At 44.3% G+C, this 20,405-nt stretch overlaps 1 protein-coding gene across 2 annotated transcripts in view; it reads left to right on the top strand.

Moving 5' to 3' along the window:
- Window positions 1-20,405, top strand: part of sh3pxd2aa (SH3 and PX domains 2Aa) — a 594,706-nt gene that overhangs the window by 485,760 nt on the left and 88,541 nt on the right. The window contains exon 9 of one of the 2 annotated variants that reach the window (XM_068001933.1): window positions 14,091-14,174. The exons of the other annotated variant lie outside the window; for it this stretch is intronic. Within the exon in view, the coding sequence (XP_067858034.1) occupies window positions 14,091-14,174 (84 nt within the window). The remainder of the gene's footprint in view (window positions 1-14,090; window positions 14,175-20,405) is intronic. 2 annotated transcript variants of the gene reach the window in all.

The following is a 20,405-nucleotide window of genomic DNA, read 5'->3' as shown; positions in this document are numbered from 1 at the left end:
CTGGTAAGGCCACAGCTGGTGTATTGTGCGCAGTTCTGGTCACCACATTACAGGAAGGATGTAATTCTGGAGAGAGTGCAGAAAAGATTTACAAGAATGTTGCCAAGGCTTGAAAATTGCAGCTACGAGGAGAGATTGGATAGGCTGGGGTTGTTTTCCTTGGAGCAGAGGAGGCTGAGGGGAGATTTGATTGAGTTGTACAAAATTATGAGGGGCCCAGATAGAGTAGACAGGAAGTACCTGTTTCCCCTAGCGGAGAGTTCAGGAACTGGAGGACATAGATTTAAGCTGATTGGCAGAAGGATTGGAGGGGACATGAGGAAAAACTTTTTTACCCAGAGGGTGGTGGGTGTATGGAATTCGCTGCCCGAATTGGTGGTAGAGGCAGGGACCCTCAACTCTTTTAAAAAGTACCTGGACCTGACCTAAAGTGCTGTAAGCTGCAGGGCTATGGACCGGGTGCTGGAAGGTGGGATTAGAATGGGCACCTGGTTGTTCTTCGAGCCAGCGCAGACACGATGGGCCGAATGGCCCCCTTCTGTGCTGTATCTTTTCTGTGGTTCCAGAGCCGGCACGGACTCGATGGGCTGAATGACCTCCTTCCGTGCTGTAACCTTTCTGTGATCTCTCTGTTCCTGTACCCTTTTTAGAATTGTGCCCTCTAGTCTATATTGCCTCTCCTCGTTATTCCTACCGAAATGTAACACTAAGCATTTTTCTGCTTTAAATTTCAGCTGCCACGTGTCCGCCCATGCCACAAGCCTGTCTATATCCTCTTGAAGTCTATCACTATCCTCCTCACTGTTCACTACCCTTCCAAGTTTTGTGTCATCTGCAAATTTTGAAATTGTGCCCTGTAAACCCAAGTCATTAACATATATCAAGAAAAGAAATGGTCCCAGCACCGACCCCTGGGGAACGCCACTGTACACCTCCCTCCAGTCCGAAAAACATCCGTTCACCACTACTCTTTGTTTCCTGTCCCTTAGCCAATTCTGGATCCATATTGCTACTGCCCCCTTTATTCCATGGGCCGCAATCTTGATGATAAGCCGACCATGCGGCACTTTATCAAACGCCATTTGAAAGTCCATATACACCGCATCAACTGCATTGCCCTTACCTACTCTCTCTGTTACCTCATCAAAAAACTCTAGTTAAACACAATTTGCCTTTAACAAATCCGTGCTGGCTTTCCCTAATCAATCCACTCTCGTCCAAGTGACTGTTAATTCTGTCCCGGATTATCATTTCTAAAAGTTTCCCCACCACTGAGGTTAAACTGACTAGCCTATAGTTGCTGGGTTTATCCTTGCACCCTTTTTTGAACAAGGGTGTAACATTTGCAATTCTCCAGTCCTCTGGCACCACCCCTGTATCTACGGATGTTTGGAAGATTATGGCCAGTACCTCTGCAATTTCCACCATTACTTCCCTCAGCAACCTAGGATGCATCCCATCCAGACCAAGTGACTTTGCTACTTTAAGTCCAGCTAGCCTTTCAAGTACCTCTTCTTTATCAATTTTTAGCCCATCCAGTATCTCAACTATATCTTCCTTTACTGAGACTCTGGCAGCATCTTCTTCCTTGGTAAAGACAGATTCAAAGTTCTTATTTAGTACCTCGGCCATCCCCTCTGCCTCCATGAGTAGATCTCCTTTATGGTCCCTAATTGGTCTCACCCCTCTTCTTACTACCCATTTACAGTTTACATGCCTGTAGAAGACTTTTGGATTCCCTCTTATGTTGGCTGTCAGTCTATTCTCATACTCTCTCTTTGCTCCTCTTATTTCGTTTTTCACTTCCCCTCTGAACTTTCTATATTCTGCCTGGTTCTCACTTGTGTTGTCAACCTGACATCTGTCATATGCCCCTTTTTTCCATTTCATTTTACTCTCTATCTCTTATATCATCCAGGGAGCACTGGCTTTAGTTGCCCTGCCTTTCTGCCTCGTGGGAATGTGCCTAGACTGTACCCTCTTTAAAGACCGCCCACTGTTCAATTACAGTTTTGCCTGCCAATCTTTGATTTCAATTTACCCGGACCAGATCTGTTCTCATCCCATTGAAATTGGCCCTCCTCCAATTGAGTATTTTTACTTTAGAGTGGTCCGTGTCCTTTTCCATAGCTATTCTAAACCTTATGATACTATGATCACTGCTCCCTTAATGCTCTGATGTGGAGATGCCGATGATGGACTGGGGTGGACAAATGTAAGGAATCTTACAACACCAGGTTATAGTCCAACAGTTTTATTTGAAAATCACAAGCTTTCGGAGGCTTTCTCCTTCGTCAGGTGTGTGTGGGATTCCTTGAAGGTTACCGCATATATCGTAAGAGAACAATGCCTGGTGATTGCAGATAATCTTTCCAACTGCCCGTTGTCAAGGCAATCAGACAGAGAGACAGTACATACAGGACTACTGAATATACAAACGGTCCGAACCCAAAGACAGAGAGAGCAAGAGAGAGAAACATCCGAAAGGAAGAGAAAGAGAGAGAATGACCAGTTGTATTAAAAGCAGATAACTCTTTTTTCGCTGGTGGGGTTACGTGTAGCGTGACATGAACCCAAGATCCCGGTTGAGGCCCTTAATGCTCCCCCTCTGACACTTGCTCCACTTGGCCCGCTTCATTCCCTGGAACCAAGTCCAGCAATGTCTCCTTCCTCATTGGGCCGGAAATGTGCTGGTTAAGAAAGTTATCCTCAACACATTTCAAAAATTCCTCCCCTTCTTTGCCCCTTATATTGTATATAATCAAGTAGGTGTCGAGGGGCCTGTGAATACGGCTCCCAGGGTAGAGACAGCTGCTGACCAAACATCTCGGTTATCATTGCCCCTAGCCCCTCGTGGACTTGCTGTCTTTCCCCAGCTCATGCTGCATGTTTAGAACTGCATGAACTCTGTATGATACAATTCAACTGCCAGCAGCAACCAAGAATCATGAATGAAAGCACGGTCAGGAAAAAAAACTCAAATTACAACAATGTGTGGAGCAAAATGTAATTTTAAAAATACAGGATCTAAACTGTCATCTGCCTTTTAAGAAGCCTGCCTGAGCAGGGCAGGATGTGGAGATGCCGGTGATGGACTGGGGTTGACAATTGTAAACAATTTTACAACACCAAGTTATAGTCCAGCAATTTTATTTTAAATTCACAAGCTTTCGGAGGCTTCCTCCTTCCTCAGGTGAACGATGTTGATTTCCAACAACGTTCACCTGAGGAAGGAGGAAGCCTCCGAAAGCTTGTGAATTTAAAATAAAATTGCTGGACTATAACTTGGTGTTGTAAAATTGTTTACAATTGAGCAGGGCAGGGCTCAGGAGTTCGTTCACCATTTATGTGCTTGAGGTGCTGTGGACAGAGCCTCATCCAAAGATTCAGAGTGCAACCATAGGTAAATAATTTAAATGATGAAATGAGGCCTACACACAAGGGTAGTGTTGCCTCATTTTGGTGCTAAATTTCCCACAGGAGAATGGGATGCAACAAAATCAAAGGTCAGATTCTCTGAACGGTTCCCGTCACCAGCAAGGCTCTGCATTGTGGGTGGGAGCTCAGAAAATCAGGGCTATTGAATAAGAGCTGGTTAGGGACACACTTGACAGGTAGATGAAGACCAGATGGAGCCATTCATACACCTAGGAATTCAGCTCTCACCCACCCCTATACTTTATATATTACCGCTAGCTTGTAATTAGCTTTCTGTGCCACCAACTCAAAATATTGGAGTCCTTCATGCAGCTGTCACACAGTCTTCTGCTACAGTGCTGTGTGAGTGGTGTTTCAGCCATGCGCATGTCCTCTAAATACTGGGTCCATGTCAGACTTTCTGTCTCTAGACTCAGTTGTTCAAATCCCCTGTGGTCAGCACACTCATCACCTCCATTGATATACCTGTGGGGAGGAGACTGGTTTAGAAAGACCTAGCTAGGAACAGCTCGGAATGTTTCCGTGTTTCTGTAACTGAAAATATTTGCCCGTCTCACTGTTTCACAATTAGAATAAGCGCAGTTTCATTGAATAATTTTGGAAATAGTTGTTCTAATATTAGCCCAATAGCAGCACAGAGCACTGTAGAGGGCCGGGATTTCGAGAGTTTGCAGCAAAGCAAAATCTGGTCATAAAATTCAGTACGGTCTGCCATTCTTGCTGCTGGCACCTGTGAGTGGGGCGGAGGGTGGGGGAGAAGCAAAGTCCTGATTTTCATTATATTACAATTTTTGAATAAAGTATGTACTGCTTACCAGAATGAATTAAGAGCATTGTGAAGTTATGTGGTGCTATACTCAGTTCTGTCCCAGATCCCAGGCCAATGGGCTTCCCTCCTACTTGTAGTTGTGGTATATGAATTACAATAAATTAAAGAGAGCATTCATCTATAAATGCCATAATCATCCTTCTCCAACCAAGATTAAGACTCCATGTGGTGTGTTGTGGAAATTCCTGTGTTTTGCAGTGTGCGGGACCTGTATCTCTATGCAGTTGTGGAAAGTGACTCCTGAAGTACGGCTACTGGATAAATTCAGTATTTCTGAATTCTGAGTGGGTACCTTGCCTGAAGGAGTGCGGGTTGGAAAATTGTGCATCCCCCACTTCCATCGCCCACCATTGGCAGCTGTGCCTTCAGCTGCCTAGATCCTAAGCTCTGGAATTCCCTCCCTACACCTCTCTGCCTCTCTCCTCCTTTAGGATACTCGGTAAAATCTACTTCTTTTGGTCACCTTTCCTAGTGTTTCATTCTTTGGCTCAGTGTCAATTTTTTTTTGTTTGATAACGCTCCTGTAAAGCGCCTTGGAATGTTTTACTACATTAAAGGTGCTCTTAAATACAACGTTGTTACTACAGTTGTAAATCTGCCTCCAGGCCACACTTGCTTCAAGCGAGCTCCCCGCTGGAAGAGAGGGATGCTGAAGTTACTCTCATGTTTTTTGTATTCTTAATTAGTCATTCTTCAGACATATTTGTTTTTAGTATATATTTTCAGTCCTTTGTTTTCTGGAGTTTCAGCTACTGATGCTGCTTGAGGCTTTCTTTTTCCTGTCCTTCCAGAAATTGACCTGTGTGTTCCAGTCACTAAGCCTCGATGTGGTGAAGAGCTCGGGGCAGGCTGGTCCTATTTCATGTGATAATTAGGAAGGGTCAAGTAGCTTTCAGGCTGAGATGTTTCTTAAAGGGGCAGATGCTCACTCTGATTTCCCAGTTCCACTCCCTTCGTAACTTTCATTTGATGAGTGACCAATGTTCGGAGACAGTGAGTAAAGCAAATCAAATGTTGGGATGTATTAAAATGTCAATATTAAACAGAAATAGTGAGGTAATCCTGCCACTTTAGAAATCATTGGTGCAACCGCACTTAGAATACTGAGTACAGTTCTGGTTGCCACAATACAGGAAGGATATTGCAGCTATTGAAAGGATACAGAAAAGAGCAGCCAGAATGATTGAGGGGGTGGAGGGATTGGATTATGAGGAGCAATTATGTAAATTGAGCATGTTCTCACTAGAATAGAGAAGATGTGGAGATGCCGGTGATGGACTGGGGTTGACAATTGTAAACAATTTTACAACACCAAGTTATAGTCCAGCAATTTTATTTTAAATTCACAAGCTTTCGGAGACTTCCTCCTTCCTCAGGCAAATGTTTCAGGATCTCCTTGAAGCCTACGCATTTATACATATAGAACAATACATGGTGTTTACAGACTGCCCCTGCAATGACACCTCTCTGTCTGAACACGGTGATTGCCTTGGCAACGGGCAGTTGCAGGGGCAGTCTGTAAACACCATGTATTGTTCTATATGTATAAATGCGTAGGCTTCAAGGAGATCCTGAAACATTTGCCTGAGGAAGGAGGAAGTCTCCGAAAGCTTGTGAATTTAAAATAAAATTGCTGGACTATAACTTGGTGTTGTAAAATTGTTTAGAATAGAGAAGGTTGAGAGGTGATATGATAGCTGTATTTAGGATTAGAAAGGGACTAGATGATGTAGACCATTCAAGCTATTTCACCTTCTCCAGAACAGTAGAACCAGATGACACGGCCTGCGCTTGAAGGGGATAAATTCAAAAGTATTTTTCGGAAACAAATGTCAGTGAGCGAGTGGTCAGTTTATGGAACAGACTCCCTAGGAAGGTGTTGGAAGCAGATAGTATTGATTCATTCAAATGAAAATTAGACAGATTTCTTTCAGAAAATAATATTTTGGGATCCAGAACATGAGTAATTTGAGACATGATATGTGGCAAGTGTAGGAGGCTTGGGAGGAACAAGTAACTTTGGACCTATGGTTCCCAAAGTTCTTCACCACTGGGGGTTTTCCTCATGTCATTTCTGGATCCGTTGTACACTCATTGATAATTTGACTGTCGTGATTAGTGAACAACACCATTATTGTTGTACCATACGACTACCAGGATGGTGGAAGGTGAACTAGATGGACCTTGGTCTTTTCTCGTCCAGCAATTCCTATGTTCCTATTGCACCTATATGTTTCCACCTACTAATTCATTGTGAATGAATTAATTTCTACTCATTTTCTCATTTAGTTGTTAAAATTGCTGTCTCTTCATGTAATTTCCAGATTGTGTTTAATCAACTATTTCCAGTTCACCTTCAGTGATTGTTTTGAATCATTTTGTTATATAACAGCAATTCAGAATTTAACTCTCTGAGTACTGTGGGTACAAATAGTTAAGCTGTGCCAATAATCGTAAGGTAATTGGTGATAGAGTTGTTCTGTAAATTTGTTCCTTTTATGGGTATACATCATCCTTGCACCCCTGGAACTAGGTTTCAAATCCAGCCCGGGGAGGGGGGGCGGGTGAAGTTTCCCCTCTGATGGATGTCCAGCTCTTGCAATGGGTCAAACGCTGTCCTTTCGCCTCTAGAATCTAATCCTGTGCAGACAGTGGGGTGACCTCTCGTCCCTTTGATAAGAGGCTGCATGGTGAAGTGCTTGTTCACCTCTAGGATGTCTGATCACATCTGTGTCAGACAGAGGGAACTTACCTTTTCCCTTCTCTCCTCCATTCAGTTTATAAATTATCCATCGGGTCCTTGTGGATGTGAGTCCACAGCACAAAGTGACTTAAATTTGATGCTTACAAAGTTGTCAAGGATGAGAATGTGTGAATGTTTCCGAATGATGGAAGACTGTCAGTACTCAGAGTGTTAAAAGGGCTATTGCTCATCAGTAATCTCATTGTCAGTACTAAAAATGAAACCATTTGTGGTATCCAGGCTGGAAGAATAATTGGGATGTTTGGACTTAGATGTGTTGGGTGACCCTCTGTCCAGTAGAAAAGAAATGTCTTTCAGGTTTGTTAGCGTTCAATTTAAAAGCATTGTACAAGAGTATGATTCCAGTACAGACATAGTGGGGGAGGGATCTTCCCTGGGACTGGCTAGCTTCCTGGGTTGCAACATTGATCCTCGTTTCCAGCCTCCTGTCCTCTACCAAGAAGGGTAAGAACAATAATAGCAGGGCAACACCATCACCTACAAGTTCCCCTCCAAGTCGCACACTGTCCTGACTTGGACACGTACCACTGTTCCTTCATCATCACATCAAAATCCTGAAATTCCCCACCTAACATACCATCAGACTGCAGTGGTTGAAAAAGGCCTAACACCAACTAAGGGCAGCTCGGGATGGGAATTAATTACAGCCTTGCCAGTTTACCAACCTTCTGAGCACAATATTTTTTAAAATCCCCTTTGAAATCAAGGTGACAGTAGTGTTCAACTTCTTCACCTCTGGGTCATTAACAAGACATAGACAGTGTTCCTGCTCTACTCCCCAAAGGTGCATCTGAGAGGCCACAGATGCTAAGTTTACCAGAGCGAGAACCCTGGGTGCAGACTACGGGGTTCGACCAAAGAGCAGGATTTTCAATGGCTCAGGAGGCAGTTGCCAAGACCAAGGCGATCTTATTGAAACATATAAGATTGTGAAGGGGCTTGATCAGGTAGATGCGGTAAGGATGTTCCCAAGGATGGGTGAAACTAGAACTAGGGGGCATAATCTTAGAATAAGGGGCTGCTCTTTCAAAACTGAGATGAGGAGAAACTTCTTCACTCAGAGGGTAGTAGGTCTGTGGAATTTGCTGCCCCAGGAAGCTGTGGAAGCTACATCATTAAATAAATTTAAAACAGAAATAGACAGTTTCCTAGAAGTAAAGGGAATTAGGGGTTACGGGGAGCGGGCAGGAAATTGGACATGAATTTAAATTTGAGGTTAGGATCAGATCAGCCATGATCTTATTGAATGGCGGAGCAGGCTCGAAGGGCCGATTGGCCTACTCCTGCTCCTATTTCTTATGTTCTTATGTTCTTATTTGAGTTAATATAGCTTTGTGTATGAACCACAAGGGTTCCATTCCCTCAACGTCCAGCTCATCTGCACCAATCAACACTGAATTATACACAACGCCAGATACCTGGGGAGGTCCCATGTCTCCTTTGTCCATGGCATCTTTAAGGGCTAAGATGCAGTTAACGTATGGCTTCTGGATGACCAGGGATGCCCTTTTCAACCGCAGCTAATAACCCCAGTCCAGTTCCCCAGAAGTCTAGGAGAGGAACGGTGCAACGAGGTTCACTCAGTCATGCGAGTGACCATGGACATATCATTGGCACGCTGATGATACCTTGGCAGGTCTGGGGGTGCCCTCCAATATGCTGCTGTGAGGATCTTTAGAATACTGATAGTCTGCTGTTTGCTTCAAATTTAAGAAGGATTGAACTCCAGGAACCAAATGCAGTGGCCCAGGAAGATGTGCACTTGGAAGGCCCTCAAGAGGCAGAGGACAACATCCTCCCTGTTGTCAGGAATATAAGAAGCAACCTGATGAGGTTACCTAACATGACCCCCGTGAACATTGAAATTATTTTCATCAAGGCACCCAGTGCTTGAAACTATTCAATGTTTCCTCCACAAAACCATCTGACTGATCATGTTGCCAAACACACGCTACATAACGACTATCAGAATGACCCTGAGGCTGAACTCAGTGCAAAAGTTATATCAAATTGATTAAAGTTACACTATTCTAGAAACACCATTACAGTTGTCCAACATGATGGTTCCATGGTGATCTCCTACTGCTCCTAACCTCGTGCTTCCCCTGCGGTCTGTAGTAGGCAAGGTAGCTGGCTATGCAACATCATCAGGAACCTCTTGGCCTTGAAGTGGCATTTCTGTCACTAAGCATATGTTCTGGGGAGCCTTGCCCTGCCGCTCTTATGTGCTCTGTCAATGTTTCTGTGGTAGATGATCTAATTTGACTTGCTATCCTAAGAACCAGCATGACATACAGACCTTGCCTCCTGCACAGTGGCTCCTGTTACTGCATCTTCAAGTCTACTGAACAGAGGGAGGGTAGTCGCAAAAAAGCTTGAGAAAACAGCTATGTCATGGGCAAGAGCTCTCTCTAACCTGTCACCAACTTCAAAGAGACCTTGAGACCGCATTCTTGACCCAGTCCCCCAAGACTTTGAGAGACTTGCCTGCACAGGGGAAAAAGAAATGCAGTTGTTATAGAGGATTTGCTAGTCGGGGATAGACAGGCGTTTCTGCAACCGCCAACGTGAGTTCCGCATGGTGTGCTGCCCCCCTGGTGCCAGGGAAAGGACATCACTGAGAGTGTGCCGAACTTTTTGAGGGGGAAGGGGAACAGCCAGAAGTTGTGGTCCATGTGGGAACCAACGACATAGGAAGGAAAAGGGTTGTGATCCTACAGTCAGAGTTTCAGGAGCTAGGGAGGAAGATAAAAAGCAGGACTTCAAAGGTAGTAACCTCTGGATTACTCCCAGTGCCATGCGCTGGTGAGTATAGGAATAGTAAGATAAGACAGATTAATGCATGGCTGGAGCAATTGTGCAGGAGGGAGGGTTTCAGATTCCTGGGCCATTGGGACCAGTTCTGGGGCAGGAGGAATCTGCTCAAGATGGATGGGTTGCACCTCAACAGAGGTGGGATCAATGTCCTCGCAGGGTGGTTAACTAGTGCTGTGGGGGAGGGTTTAAACTAATTTGGCAGGGGGTGGGCACCAGGAGGAAACATTAGAGAGGAGAAACAAGATGCACAGAGGACGGAGAGGAACTTAACCCGGAAAAGTGCGAGGTGATGCACTTTGGAGGGACTAACAAGGCAAGGGAATACACAATGAATGGGAGGACCCTAGGCAAGACAGAGGGTCAGAGGGATCTTGGTGTGCAAGTTCACAGATCCCTGAAGGCGGCGGAACAGGTAGATAAGGTGGTAAAGAAGGCATATGGGATACTTGCCTTTATTAGCCGAGGCATAGAATATAAGAGCAAGGAGGTTATGATGGAGCTGTATAAAACACTGGTTAGGCCACAGCTGGAGTACTGTGTGCAGTTCTGGTCGCCACACTACAGGAAGGATGTGATCGCTTTGGAGAGGGTGCAGAGGAGATTCACCAGGATGTTACCAGGGCTGGAGCGCTTCAGCTATGAAGAGAGACTGGGAAGATTGGGTTTGTTTTCCTTGGAGCAGAGGAGGCTGAGGGGGGACATGATTGAGGTGTACAAAATTATGAGGGGCACAGATAGGATGGATACTAAGGAGCTTTTTCCCTTCGTTGAGGGTTCTATAACAAGGGGACATAGATTCAAGGTAAAAGGCGGGAGGTTTAGAGGGGATTTGAGAAAGAACTTTTTCACCCAGAGGGTGGTTGGAGTCTGGAACTCACTGCCTGAAAGGGTTGTGGAGGCAGGAACCCTCACAACATTCAAGAAGCATTTGGATGAGCACTTGAAATGCCATAGCATACAAGGCTACGGACCAAATGCTGGAATATGGGATTAGAGTAGACAGGGCTGATGGCCGGCGCGGACACGATGGGCCGAAGGGCCTCTATCCGTGCTGTATGACTCTATGACTCTATGACTCTAAGTAGCAAGTTCAGAAACAGGAGGGATCAGAGATGACTAAAGTAGTGGACAGGGGAATGTCAATGGATGTTATTTATATGGACTTCCAGAAGGCATTTGATAAGGTCCCACATAAGAGACTGTTAGCTAAGATAGAAGTCCATGGAATCGAGGGAAAAGTACGGACTTGGTTAGGAAGTTGGCTGAGCGAAAGGCGACATAGAGTAGGGATAATGGGTAGGTACTCACATTGACAGGATGTGACTAGTGGAGTCCCGCAGGGATCTGTCTTGGGGCCTCAATTATTCACAATATTTATTAACGACTTAGATGAAGGCATAGAAAGTCTCATATCTAAGTTTGCCGATGACACAAAGATTGGTGGCATTGTAAGCAGTGTAGATGAAAACATAAAATTACAAAGGGATATTGATAGATTAGGTGAATGGGCAAAACTGTGGCAAATGGAATTCAGTGTAGGCAAATGTGAGGTCATCCACTTTGGATCAAAAAAGGATAGAACAGGGTACTTTCTAAATGGTAAAAAGTTAAAAACAGTGGATGTCCAAAGGGACCTAGGGGTTCAGGGACAGAGATCATTGAAATGTCATGAACAGGTGCAGAAAATAATCAATAAGGCTAAAGGAATGCTGGCCTTTATATCTGGAGGACTAGAGTACAATGGGGCAGAAGTTATTCTGCAACTATACAAAACCCTGGTTAGACCGCACCTGGAGTACTGTGAGCAGTTCTGGGCACTGCACCTTCGGAAGGACATATTGGTCTTGGAGGGAGTGCAGCGTAGGTTTACTAGAATGATACCCGGACTTCAAGGGTTAAGTTACGAGGAGAGATTACACAAATTGGGGTTGCATTCTCCAGAGTTTAGAAGGTTAAGGGGTGATCTGATCGAAGTTTATAAGATATTAAGGGGAACAGATAGGGTGGATAGAGAGAAACTATTTCCACTGGTTGGGGATTCTAGGAGTAGGGGGCATAGTCTAAAAATTAGAGCCAGACCTTTCAGGAGCGAGATTAGAAAACATTTCTACACACAAAGGGTGGTAGAAGTTTGGAACTCTCTTCCGCAAACGGCAATTGATACTAGCTCAATTGCTAAATTTAAATCTGAGATAGATAGCTTTTTGGCAACCAAAGGTATTAAGAGATATGGGCCAAAGGCAAGTATATGGAGTTAGATCACAGATCAGCCATGATCTTATCATGATGTGGAGATGCCGGTGATGGACTGGGGTGGACAAATGTAAGGAATCTTACAACACCAGGTTATAGTCCAACAAATTTATTTTAAAATCACAAGCTTTCGGAGATTATCTCCTTCGTCAGATGAATGAATGAAAAGGTTCTCAAATCGCATATCTTATACTATGTTGGGACAGCATCACACCAATCAAAAGGTGTTGTTGTTATTCAAACAGGCCAGTCACGGAGAACAGCACGTCCCAGTACACTAGATATACATTGTGTCTATTACACAGGCAGGCAGAAAGAAACTCAAAATGGCAGAGAGAGAGAGAGAGAATTTTAAAAAACATATAATTTTTTTCCCCCTTTTTGCTGGTGGGGTTACATGTAGCGTGACATGAACCCAAGATCCCGGTTGAGGCCGTCCTCATGGGTGCGGAACTTGGCTATCAACTTCTGCTCGACGATTTTGCGTTGTCGTGTGTCTCGAAGGCCGCCTTGGAGAACGCTTACCCGAAGATCGGTGGCTGAATGTCCTTGACTGCTAAAGTGTTCCCCGACTGGGAGGGAACCCTCCTGTTTGGCGATTGTTGCGCGGTGTCCGTTCATCCGTTGTCGCAGCGTCTGCATGGTCTCGCCAATGTACCATGCTCCGGGGCATCCTTTCCTGCAACGTATGAGGTAAACAACGTTGGCCGAGTCACAGGAGTATGAACCATGTACCTGGTGGGTGGTGTCCTCTCGTGTGATGGTGGTATCCGTGTCGATGATCTGGCATGTCTTGCAGAGGTTGCCGTGGCAGGGTTGTGTGGTGTCGTGGACGCTGTTCTCCTGAAAACTGGGTAACTTGCTGCGAACGATGGTCTGTTTGAGGTTGGGTGGCTGTTTAAAGGCGAGCAGTGGAGGTGTGGGGATGGCCTTAGCGAGGTGTTCGTCGTCATCGATGACATGTTGAAGGCTGCGGAGAACATGGCGTAGTTTCTCCGCTCCAGGGAAGTACTGGACGACGAAGGGTACTCTGTTGGTTGCGTCCCGTGTTTGTCTTCTGAGGAGGTCTATGCGATTCTTCGCTGTGGCCCGTCGGAACTGTCGATCGACAAGTCAAGCGTCATATCCCGTTCTTACCAGGGCGTCTTTCAGCGTCTGTAGGTGTCCATCGCGTTCCTCCTCGTCTGAGCAGATCCTGTGTATTCGTAGGGCCTGTCCATAGGGGATGGCCTCTTTGACGTGGTTGGGGTGGAAGCTGGAAAAGTGGAGCATCGTGAGGTTGTCCGTGGGCTTGCGGTAGAGTGAGGTGAGGTGAGGTCAAAGACGGGCATTTGCAGGAAAAGTACAGAAAGATGCATGAACTATAGAGTCGTGATAATGAGGAACTTCAATTATCCCAATATAGACTGGGACAGTAACAGTGTAAAGGGCAAAGAAGGGGAGGAATTCCTGAAATGTGTTTGAGAGAACTTTTTGGAATAGTGTGGTTCCAGTCCAACCAGGAAGGAAACAGTGCTGGTTCTAGTTCGGGGGAATGAAGTCAGGCAAGTGGAGCATGTTTCAGTGGGGGGAGTATTTGGGGAACAGTGATCATAATATCATTAGGTTTAGAATAGTTATGGAAAAGGAACAATCAAATGTGAAAATGCTTAATGAGAGGAGGGCAAATTTCAGTGAGTTAAAAGGGGAACTTGCCCAGGTGGATTGGAATCTAAAATTGGAAGGCAAAACAGTATATTAAACATGAGGAAGAGCCTGGACAAACTGGAACCTTTTCTAATGTACAGAGTTGTGGCTTTCCAAAACTATACACAACTAGTGATCAACTTTGGCTGTCCTGCAGTAAAAAGATCATTGGTTCAATCCCAAAAACTCCTTCCAGCCCTGAACCTAGTAATTGCTTTGTGAATATGTTCATTTCCCTGTTGTAAACACTTTGCTGTTTGTTTTTGTGTCTGTTTGTTTTCACATTTCCCTCCATGCTTCTAGTCACTAAGAGACGCAAGGCCCACCTGCGCCGCCTGGACCGGAGGTGGACTCTGGGAGGAATGTGTAACCGCCAACAAAGCCGAGGTGAAGAAAGCCCTGCACGCTCTTGCAGCATGTGCAACGTGTTGTGTTATGTTTAATTCTGTGACTGCAAGGAAAGAGAGGTGGTGTAAGATAAAACACTTGGCACTCTGCAAGATACATTTCTTCAAAAGAAAGCTGACTATTGCAACCTGTGAGGCAGCAGGGCTTGTGCTTGTCTTGTCTTTGTGTCTGTGCGTCTCTCTTTGAATAGCTTCTGGTGATTTTTGGACTGATTTTTCACTCTTCGCTATTACTTTAGCATATATTTGCTTTCAGCACCTACCAGATTGGGTGCAAACAAATACTATACAAAAAAAGATGGTTAACTTCAAAACTTGGATCAAAATGAAGGATATAACCAGTAATTTCAAGATGCAGCAAAGGAGGGAAATTCTGAAATAAAGCCATAGGTTGAATTTTAAAAATCAGATAATTAGAGAATTGTGAATATGAATGCTGTAAACAGAAGAAATTGTGATATTCTTGTAAATACATAAGATAAGATCATAAGCAGAAGTAGGCCATATGGCCCCTCGAGCCTGCTCCGCCATTCAATATGATCATGGCTGATCTTTGGCCTCAACTCCACTTTCCCACCCAATCCCCATATCCTTTGATTCCCCTTGAGCCAAAAGATCCATCTATCTCAGTTTTGAACATATTTAATGACTCAACATCCACAGCCCTCGGGTAGAGAATTCCAAAGATTCACAACCCTCTGAGTGAGGAAATTCCACCTCGTCTCAGTCTTAAATGGCCGACCCCTTGTCCTGAGACTATGCCCCCTAGTTCTAGGCGCGCCAGCCAGGGGAAACAGCCTCTCAGCATCTACCCTGTCAAGCCCCCTCAGAATCTTATGTTTCAATGAGATCACCTCTCATTCTTCTAACCTCCAGAGAGTATAGGCCCATTCTACTCAATCTCTCCTCATAGGACAACCCTCTCATCCCAGGACTCAATCTAGTGAATCTTTGTTGCGCCACCTCCAAGGCAAGTATATCCTTCCTTAGGTAAGGAGACAAAAACCATACACAGTACTCCAGGTGTGGTCTCACCAAAGCTCTGTACAATTGTAGCAAGATTTGCTACTACATAACTTTTGTACTCCAACCCCCTTGCAATGAAGGCCAACATGCCATTTGCCTTCCCGATTGCTTATCATAGAATCATAGCAAGGTTACAGCAAGGAAGGAGGCCATTCGGCCCATTGAGACCCTGCCGGCTCTACGCAAGAGCAATCCAGCTAATCCCATTCCCAAGCCCTAGCCCCATAGCCCTGCAAATATTTGCCTTTCAAGTACTTAGCCAGTTCCCTTTTGAAAGCCATGATTGAATCTGCCTCAACCACCTCACCCTGGCAGTGCATTCCAGATCCTAACCACTCGCTGCGTAAAAAAGTTTTTCCTCATGTTACCTTTGGTTCTTTTGCCAATCACCTTAAATCTATGTCTTCTGGTTCTTGACCATTGCGCCAATGGGAACAGTTTCTCTCTATCTTTCCTGACTCGACCCTTCATGATTCTAAATGCCTCAATCAAATCTCCTCTCAACCTCCTCTGTTCCAAGCTGAACAACCCCAGCTTCTCCAGTATATCCACATAACTAAAATAACTCATCCCTGGAATCATTCTAGTAAATCTTTTCTGCACCCTCTCTAAGGCCTTCACATCTTTAATAAAGTGCGGTGCCCAGAACTGGACACAATACTCCAGTTGTTGTCGAACCAGTGTTTTATAAAGGTTCATCATGACTTCCTTGCTTTTGTATTCTATACCTTTATAAAGCCCAGGATCCCGTATGCTTTTTTAACTGCTTTCTCAACCTGCCCTACCGCTTTCAATGATCTCTCTGTTCCTGTACCCATTTTAGAATTGTGCCCTCTAGTTTATATTGCCTCTCTTCGTTCTTCCTACCGAAATGCATCACTTCACATTTTTCTGCGTTAAATTCCATCTGCCAAGTGTCCGCCCAGTCCATCAGCCTGTCTATATCCTTTTGAAGTCTATCACTATCCTCCTCACTGTTCACTACACTTTCAAGTTTTGTGCCATCTGCAAATTTTGAAATTGTGCCCTGTACACCCAAGTCCAAGTCATTAATATATATCAAGAAAAGCAGTGGTCCCAGCACCGACCCCTGGGGAACACCACTGTACACCTCCCTCCAGTCCGAAAAACAGCTGTTCACCACTACTCTCTGGTTCCTGTTACTTAGCCAATTTTGTATCTATGCTGCTACTGCCCCCTTTATTCTATGGGTTTCAATCTTGATGACAAGCCTATTGTGCGGCACTTTATCAAACGTCTTTTGAAAGTCCATATACACAACATCAACCGCATTGCCCTCATCGACCCTCTTTTTTACCTTATCAAAAAAATTCCATTAAGTTAGTTAAACACGATTTGCCTTTAACAAATCCGTGCTGGCTTTCCTTAATCAATCCACACTTGTCCAAGTGATTGCTAATTCTGTCCCGGATTATTGTTTCTAAAAATCTCCCTATCACCGAAGTTAAACTGACTGGCCTGTAGTTGCTGGGTTTATCCTTACACCCTTTTTTGAACAAGGGTGTAACACTTGTAATTCTCCAGTCCTCTGGCACCACCCTCGTGTCTAAGGATGTTTGGAAGATTATGGCCAGTACCTCCACAATTTCCACCCTTACTTCCCTCACCAACTTAGAAAGGCTAGCTGTACCATCAGGTCCAGAGGATTTGTCAGCTTTTAGCTCCATTAGTTTGTCTAGTACTTTCTCTCTACTGATAGTAATTGTTTTAAGTTCCTCACTCTCATTTGTCCCTTGGTTCCCCACTATTTTTGGTATGTTTTTTGTGTCTTCTCCTGTGAAGACAGATACAAAATTTTGTTTAACGTCTCTGCCATTTCCTTATTCCCCATTATAATTTCTCCTGTCTCAGCCTCTAAGGAACCAATTATGCACTTATGCTACTCTCTTCCTTTTTACATACTTGTAGAAGCTCTTACAATCCATTTTTATATTTCTTGCTAGTTTACTCTCATATTCTATTTTCTCTCTTATTATCAATATTTTGGTCATCCTTTGCTGGTTTCTAAAACTCTCCCAATCCTCAGGCTTACTACTATTCTTTCCAACATTATAAGCTGCCTCTTTTAATCTAGTATTATCCTTAACTTCTTTAGTTAGCCACGGATGGATTGCTTTTCCCGAGGATTTTTTATTTCTCAATGGAATGTATATTCGTTGAAAATTCTGAAATATTTCTTTAAATGTCTTCCACTGCTTATCTATCATCATATCTTTTAATCTAATTTCCCAACCTACCTCAGTCAATTCGCACCTCTTACCTATGTAATTGGTTTTATTTAAGTTTAGGGACTCTAGTTTCAGGCTTAAGTACGTCACTCTCAAACTCAATGTGAAATTCTATCATATTATGATCACTCTTCCCCAGAGGATCCTTTACAATGAGATTACTAATTAACCCTGTCTCATTACACAATACAAGATCTAAAATAGCCTGTTGCCTGGTTGGTTCCACAACGTATTATTCTAGGAAACTGTCTCGAATGTATTCCATGAACTCGTCCTCCAGACTACCTTTGCCAATTTGATTTGACCGAAATGAAGATTAAATTCCCCCACGATTATTGCATTACCTTTGTCACAAGCTCCTATTATTTCATGATTAATACTCTGTCCAACGGTATATCTACTGTTAGGGGGCCTATAAACTACTCCCACCAGTGTTTTCTGCCCCCTGTTATTTCTTATCTCCACCCATACTGATTCTATTTCCTGATCTTCTGAGCCAAGATTCTTTCTCACTACTGTCCTATGTCATCCTTTATTATCAGGGCTACACCCTCTCCTTTTCCATTCTGCCTGTCTTTCCGAAACATCAAGTACCCTGGAATATTTAGTTCCCAACCTTGATCACCTTGCAACCACGTCTCTGTAATGGCGATTAGATCAAACCCATATATCTCTGTTTGTGCTATTAATTAGTCTATTTTGTTATGAATGCTCCATGCATTCAGATAAAGAGTCTTTAATTTTAACTTTTTCCATTAGTCCCTGCTTTGACCCTATTCGTTGATGCACTATTTCTGTTAAGCTATCTGTCCTGTCATTTCCTGCCACACTTTGCTCATCTTTACCCAAATCGCTACACCACTCTATTACCATGTCTTTTCTCTTTAGATTTCTAAATTTCCCCTCACCTGACCCCTCTTCCCCCTTCCCCCCTTTTTAGTTTAAAGCCCTATCTATAGCCCTAGTTATTTGATTCACCTGGACTCTGGTGTCAGCCTGGTTTAAGTGGAGCCCGTCCCAACCACCTAGAAGGACAAGGGCAGCAGGCGCATGGGAACAACACCACCTGCACGTTCCCCTCCAAGTCACACACCATTCCGACTTGGAAATATATCGCCGTTCCTTCATTGTCGCTGGGTCAAAATCCTGGAACTCCCTTCCTAACAGCACTGTGGGAGAACCGTCACCACACGGACTGCAGCGGTTCAAGAAGGCGGCTCACCACCACCTTCTCAAGGGCAATTAGGGATGGGCAATAAATGCCGGCCTCGCCAGCGACGCCCACATCCCGTGAACGAATAAAAAAAAACAGAATAGCTCCCTCTTTCCCCAGTACTGGTGCCAGTGCCCCATTAATCAAAACCCCTTCCTCCCACACCACTGTTTGAGCCACGCACTCAACTTTCTGATCTGTTTGCACATGGCTCAGGTAGTAATCCAGAGATTATTACCTTTGAGATTCTGCTTATTAATTTGGAAGCTAGTTCCTCAAACTGTCTCAGCAGAACCTCATTCTTAGTTCTACCTATGTCTTTGGTTCCTACTTGGACCATGACAACTGGATCCTCCCCCTCATGCTCCAAGTTTTTTGCCAGCTGCGAGGAGATGCCCTTAACCCAGGCAACACAATCTTCGGGACTCTCAGTCGTGGCTGCAGAGAACAGTGTCTATCCCCCTGACTAAACTATCCCCTACCACCACCACATTCCTTTTTACTCCCCCACTTGAATGGCACCCTGTACCATGGTGCCGTGATCAGTTTGCCCATCCTCCCTGCAGTCCTCATTCTCATCCATACAGGTAGCAAGTATCTCGTACCTGTTTGCAGCTTTTTGAAAAAACATGAATTCCATAAGATGTTTGTACTTGAATTGAATAGCCTGATATCTCCCTTGGAGGGCAAACCAACTAAATTCTAACAATTATATCAGGTTTGGCTGGGATATTATACCTATGAGAGAGGCTGTTTTTTAATCCCTTTTTATGCACCATGAACCATCCAGCCTAATCCCACTTTCCAGCTCTTGGTCCGTAGCTTTGTAGGTTACGGCACCTCAAGTGCACATCCAAGTACTTTTTAAATGTGTTGAGGATTTCTGCCTCTACCACCCTTTCAGGCAGTGAGTTCCAGACTCCCACCAACCTCTGGGTGAAAACATTTCGCCTCAGCTCCCCTCTAATCCTTCTACCAATTACTTTAAATCTACGCCCTCTGGTTATTGACCTCTCTGCTAAGGGTAATAGGTCCTTCCTATCCATGCATTGGTTATGATCATCCAAAATTCCCTAGATTCTAGAACGGTCCCAAAGGATTGGAAGGTAGCAAATGTAACCCTGCTATTCAAGAAAGAAGGGAGAGGGGAACTACAGGCCAGTTAGCCTGACATCAGTCGTCAGGAAAATGCTGGAATCCATTATTAAGGAAGTGGTAACAGGGTACTTAGAACATCACAATATGATTAGGCAGAGTCAACATGGTTTTATGAAAGGGAAATTGTGTTTGACAAATTTATTAGAGTTTTTTGAGGATGTAACTAGCAGGGTAGATAAAGGGGAACCAGTGGATGTAGTATATTTGGATTTTCAAAAGGCATTCGATAAGGTGCCACATAAAAGTTTGTTACGCAAGATAAGGGCTCATGGTGTTGGGGGTAACATATTAGCATGGATAGAGGATTGGTTATTGGACAGAAAACAGAGAGTAGGGATAAATGGGTCATTTTCAGGTTGGCAGGCTGTTACTAGTGGGGTACCGCAAGGATCAGTGCTTGGGTCTCAGCTATTTACAATCTATATTAATGACTTGGATGAAGGGACCCAGTGTAATGTATCCAAGTTTGCTGATGCTAGGTGGGAAAGTAAGCTGTGAGGAGGACATGGAGTCTGCAAAGGGATATAGACAGGTTAAGTAAGTGGGCAAGAAGGTGGCAGTTGGA

Source organism: Heptranchias perlo, chromosome 21 (assembly GCF_035084215.1).
Source record: "Heptranchias perlo isolate sHepPer1 chromosome 21, sHepPer1.hap1, whole genome shotgun sequence".
Taxonomy (NCBI): Eukaryota; Metazoa; Chordata; class Chondrichthyes; order Hexanchiformes; family Hexanchidae; genus Heptranchias; species Heptranchias perlo.
This window is presented reverse-complemented; position numbering and strand designations above follow the sequence as displayed.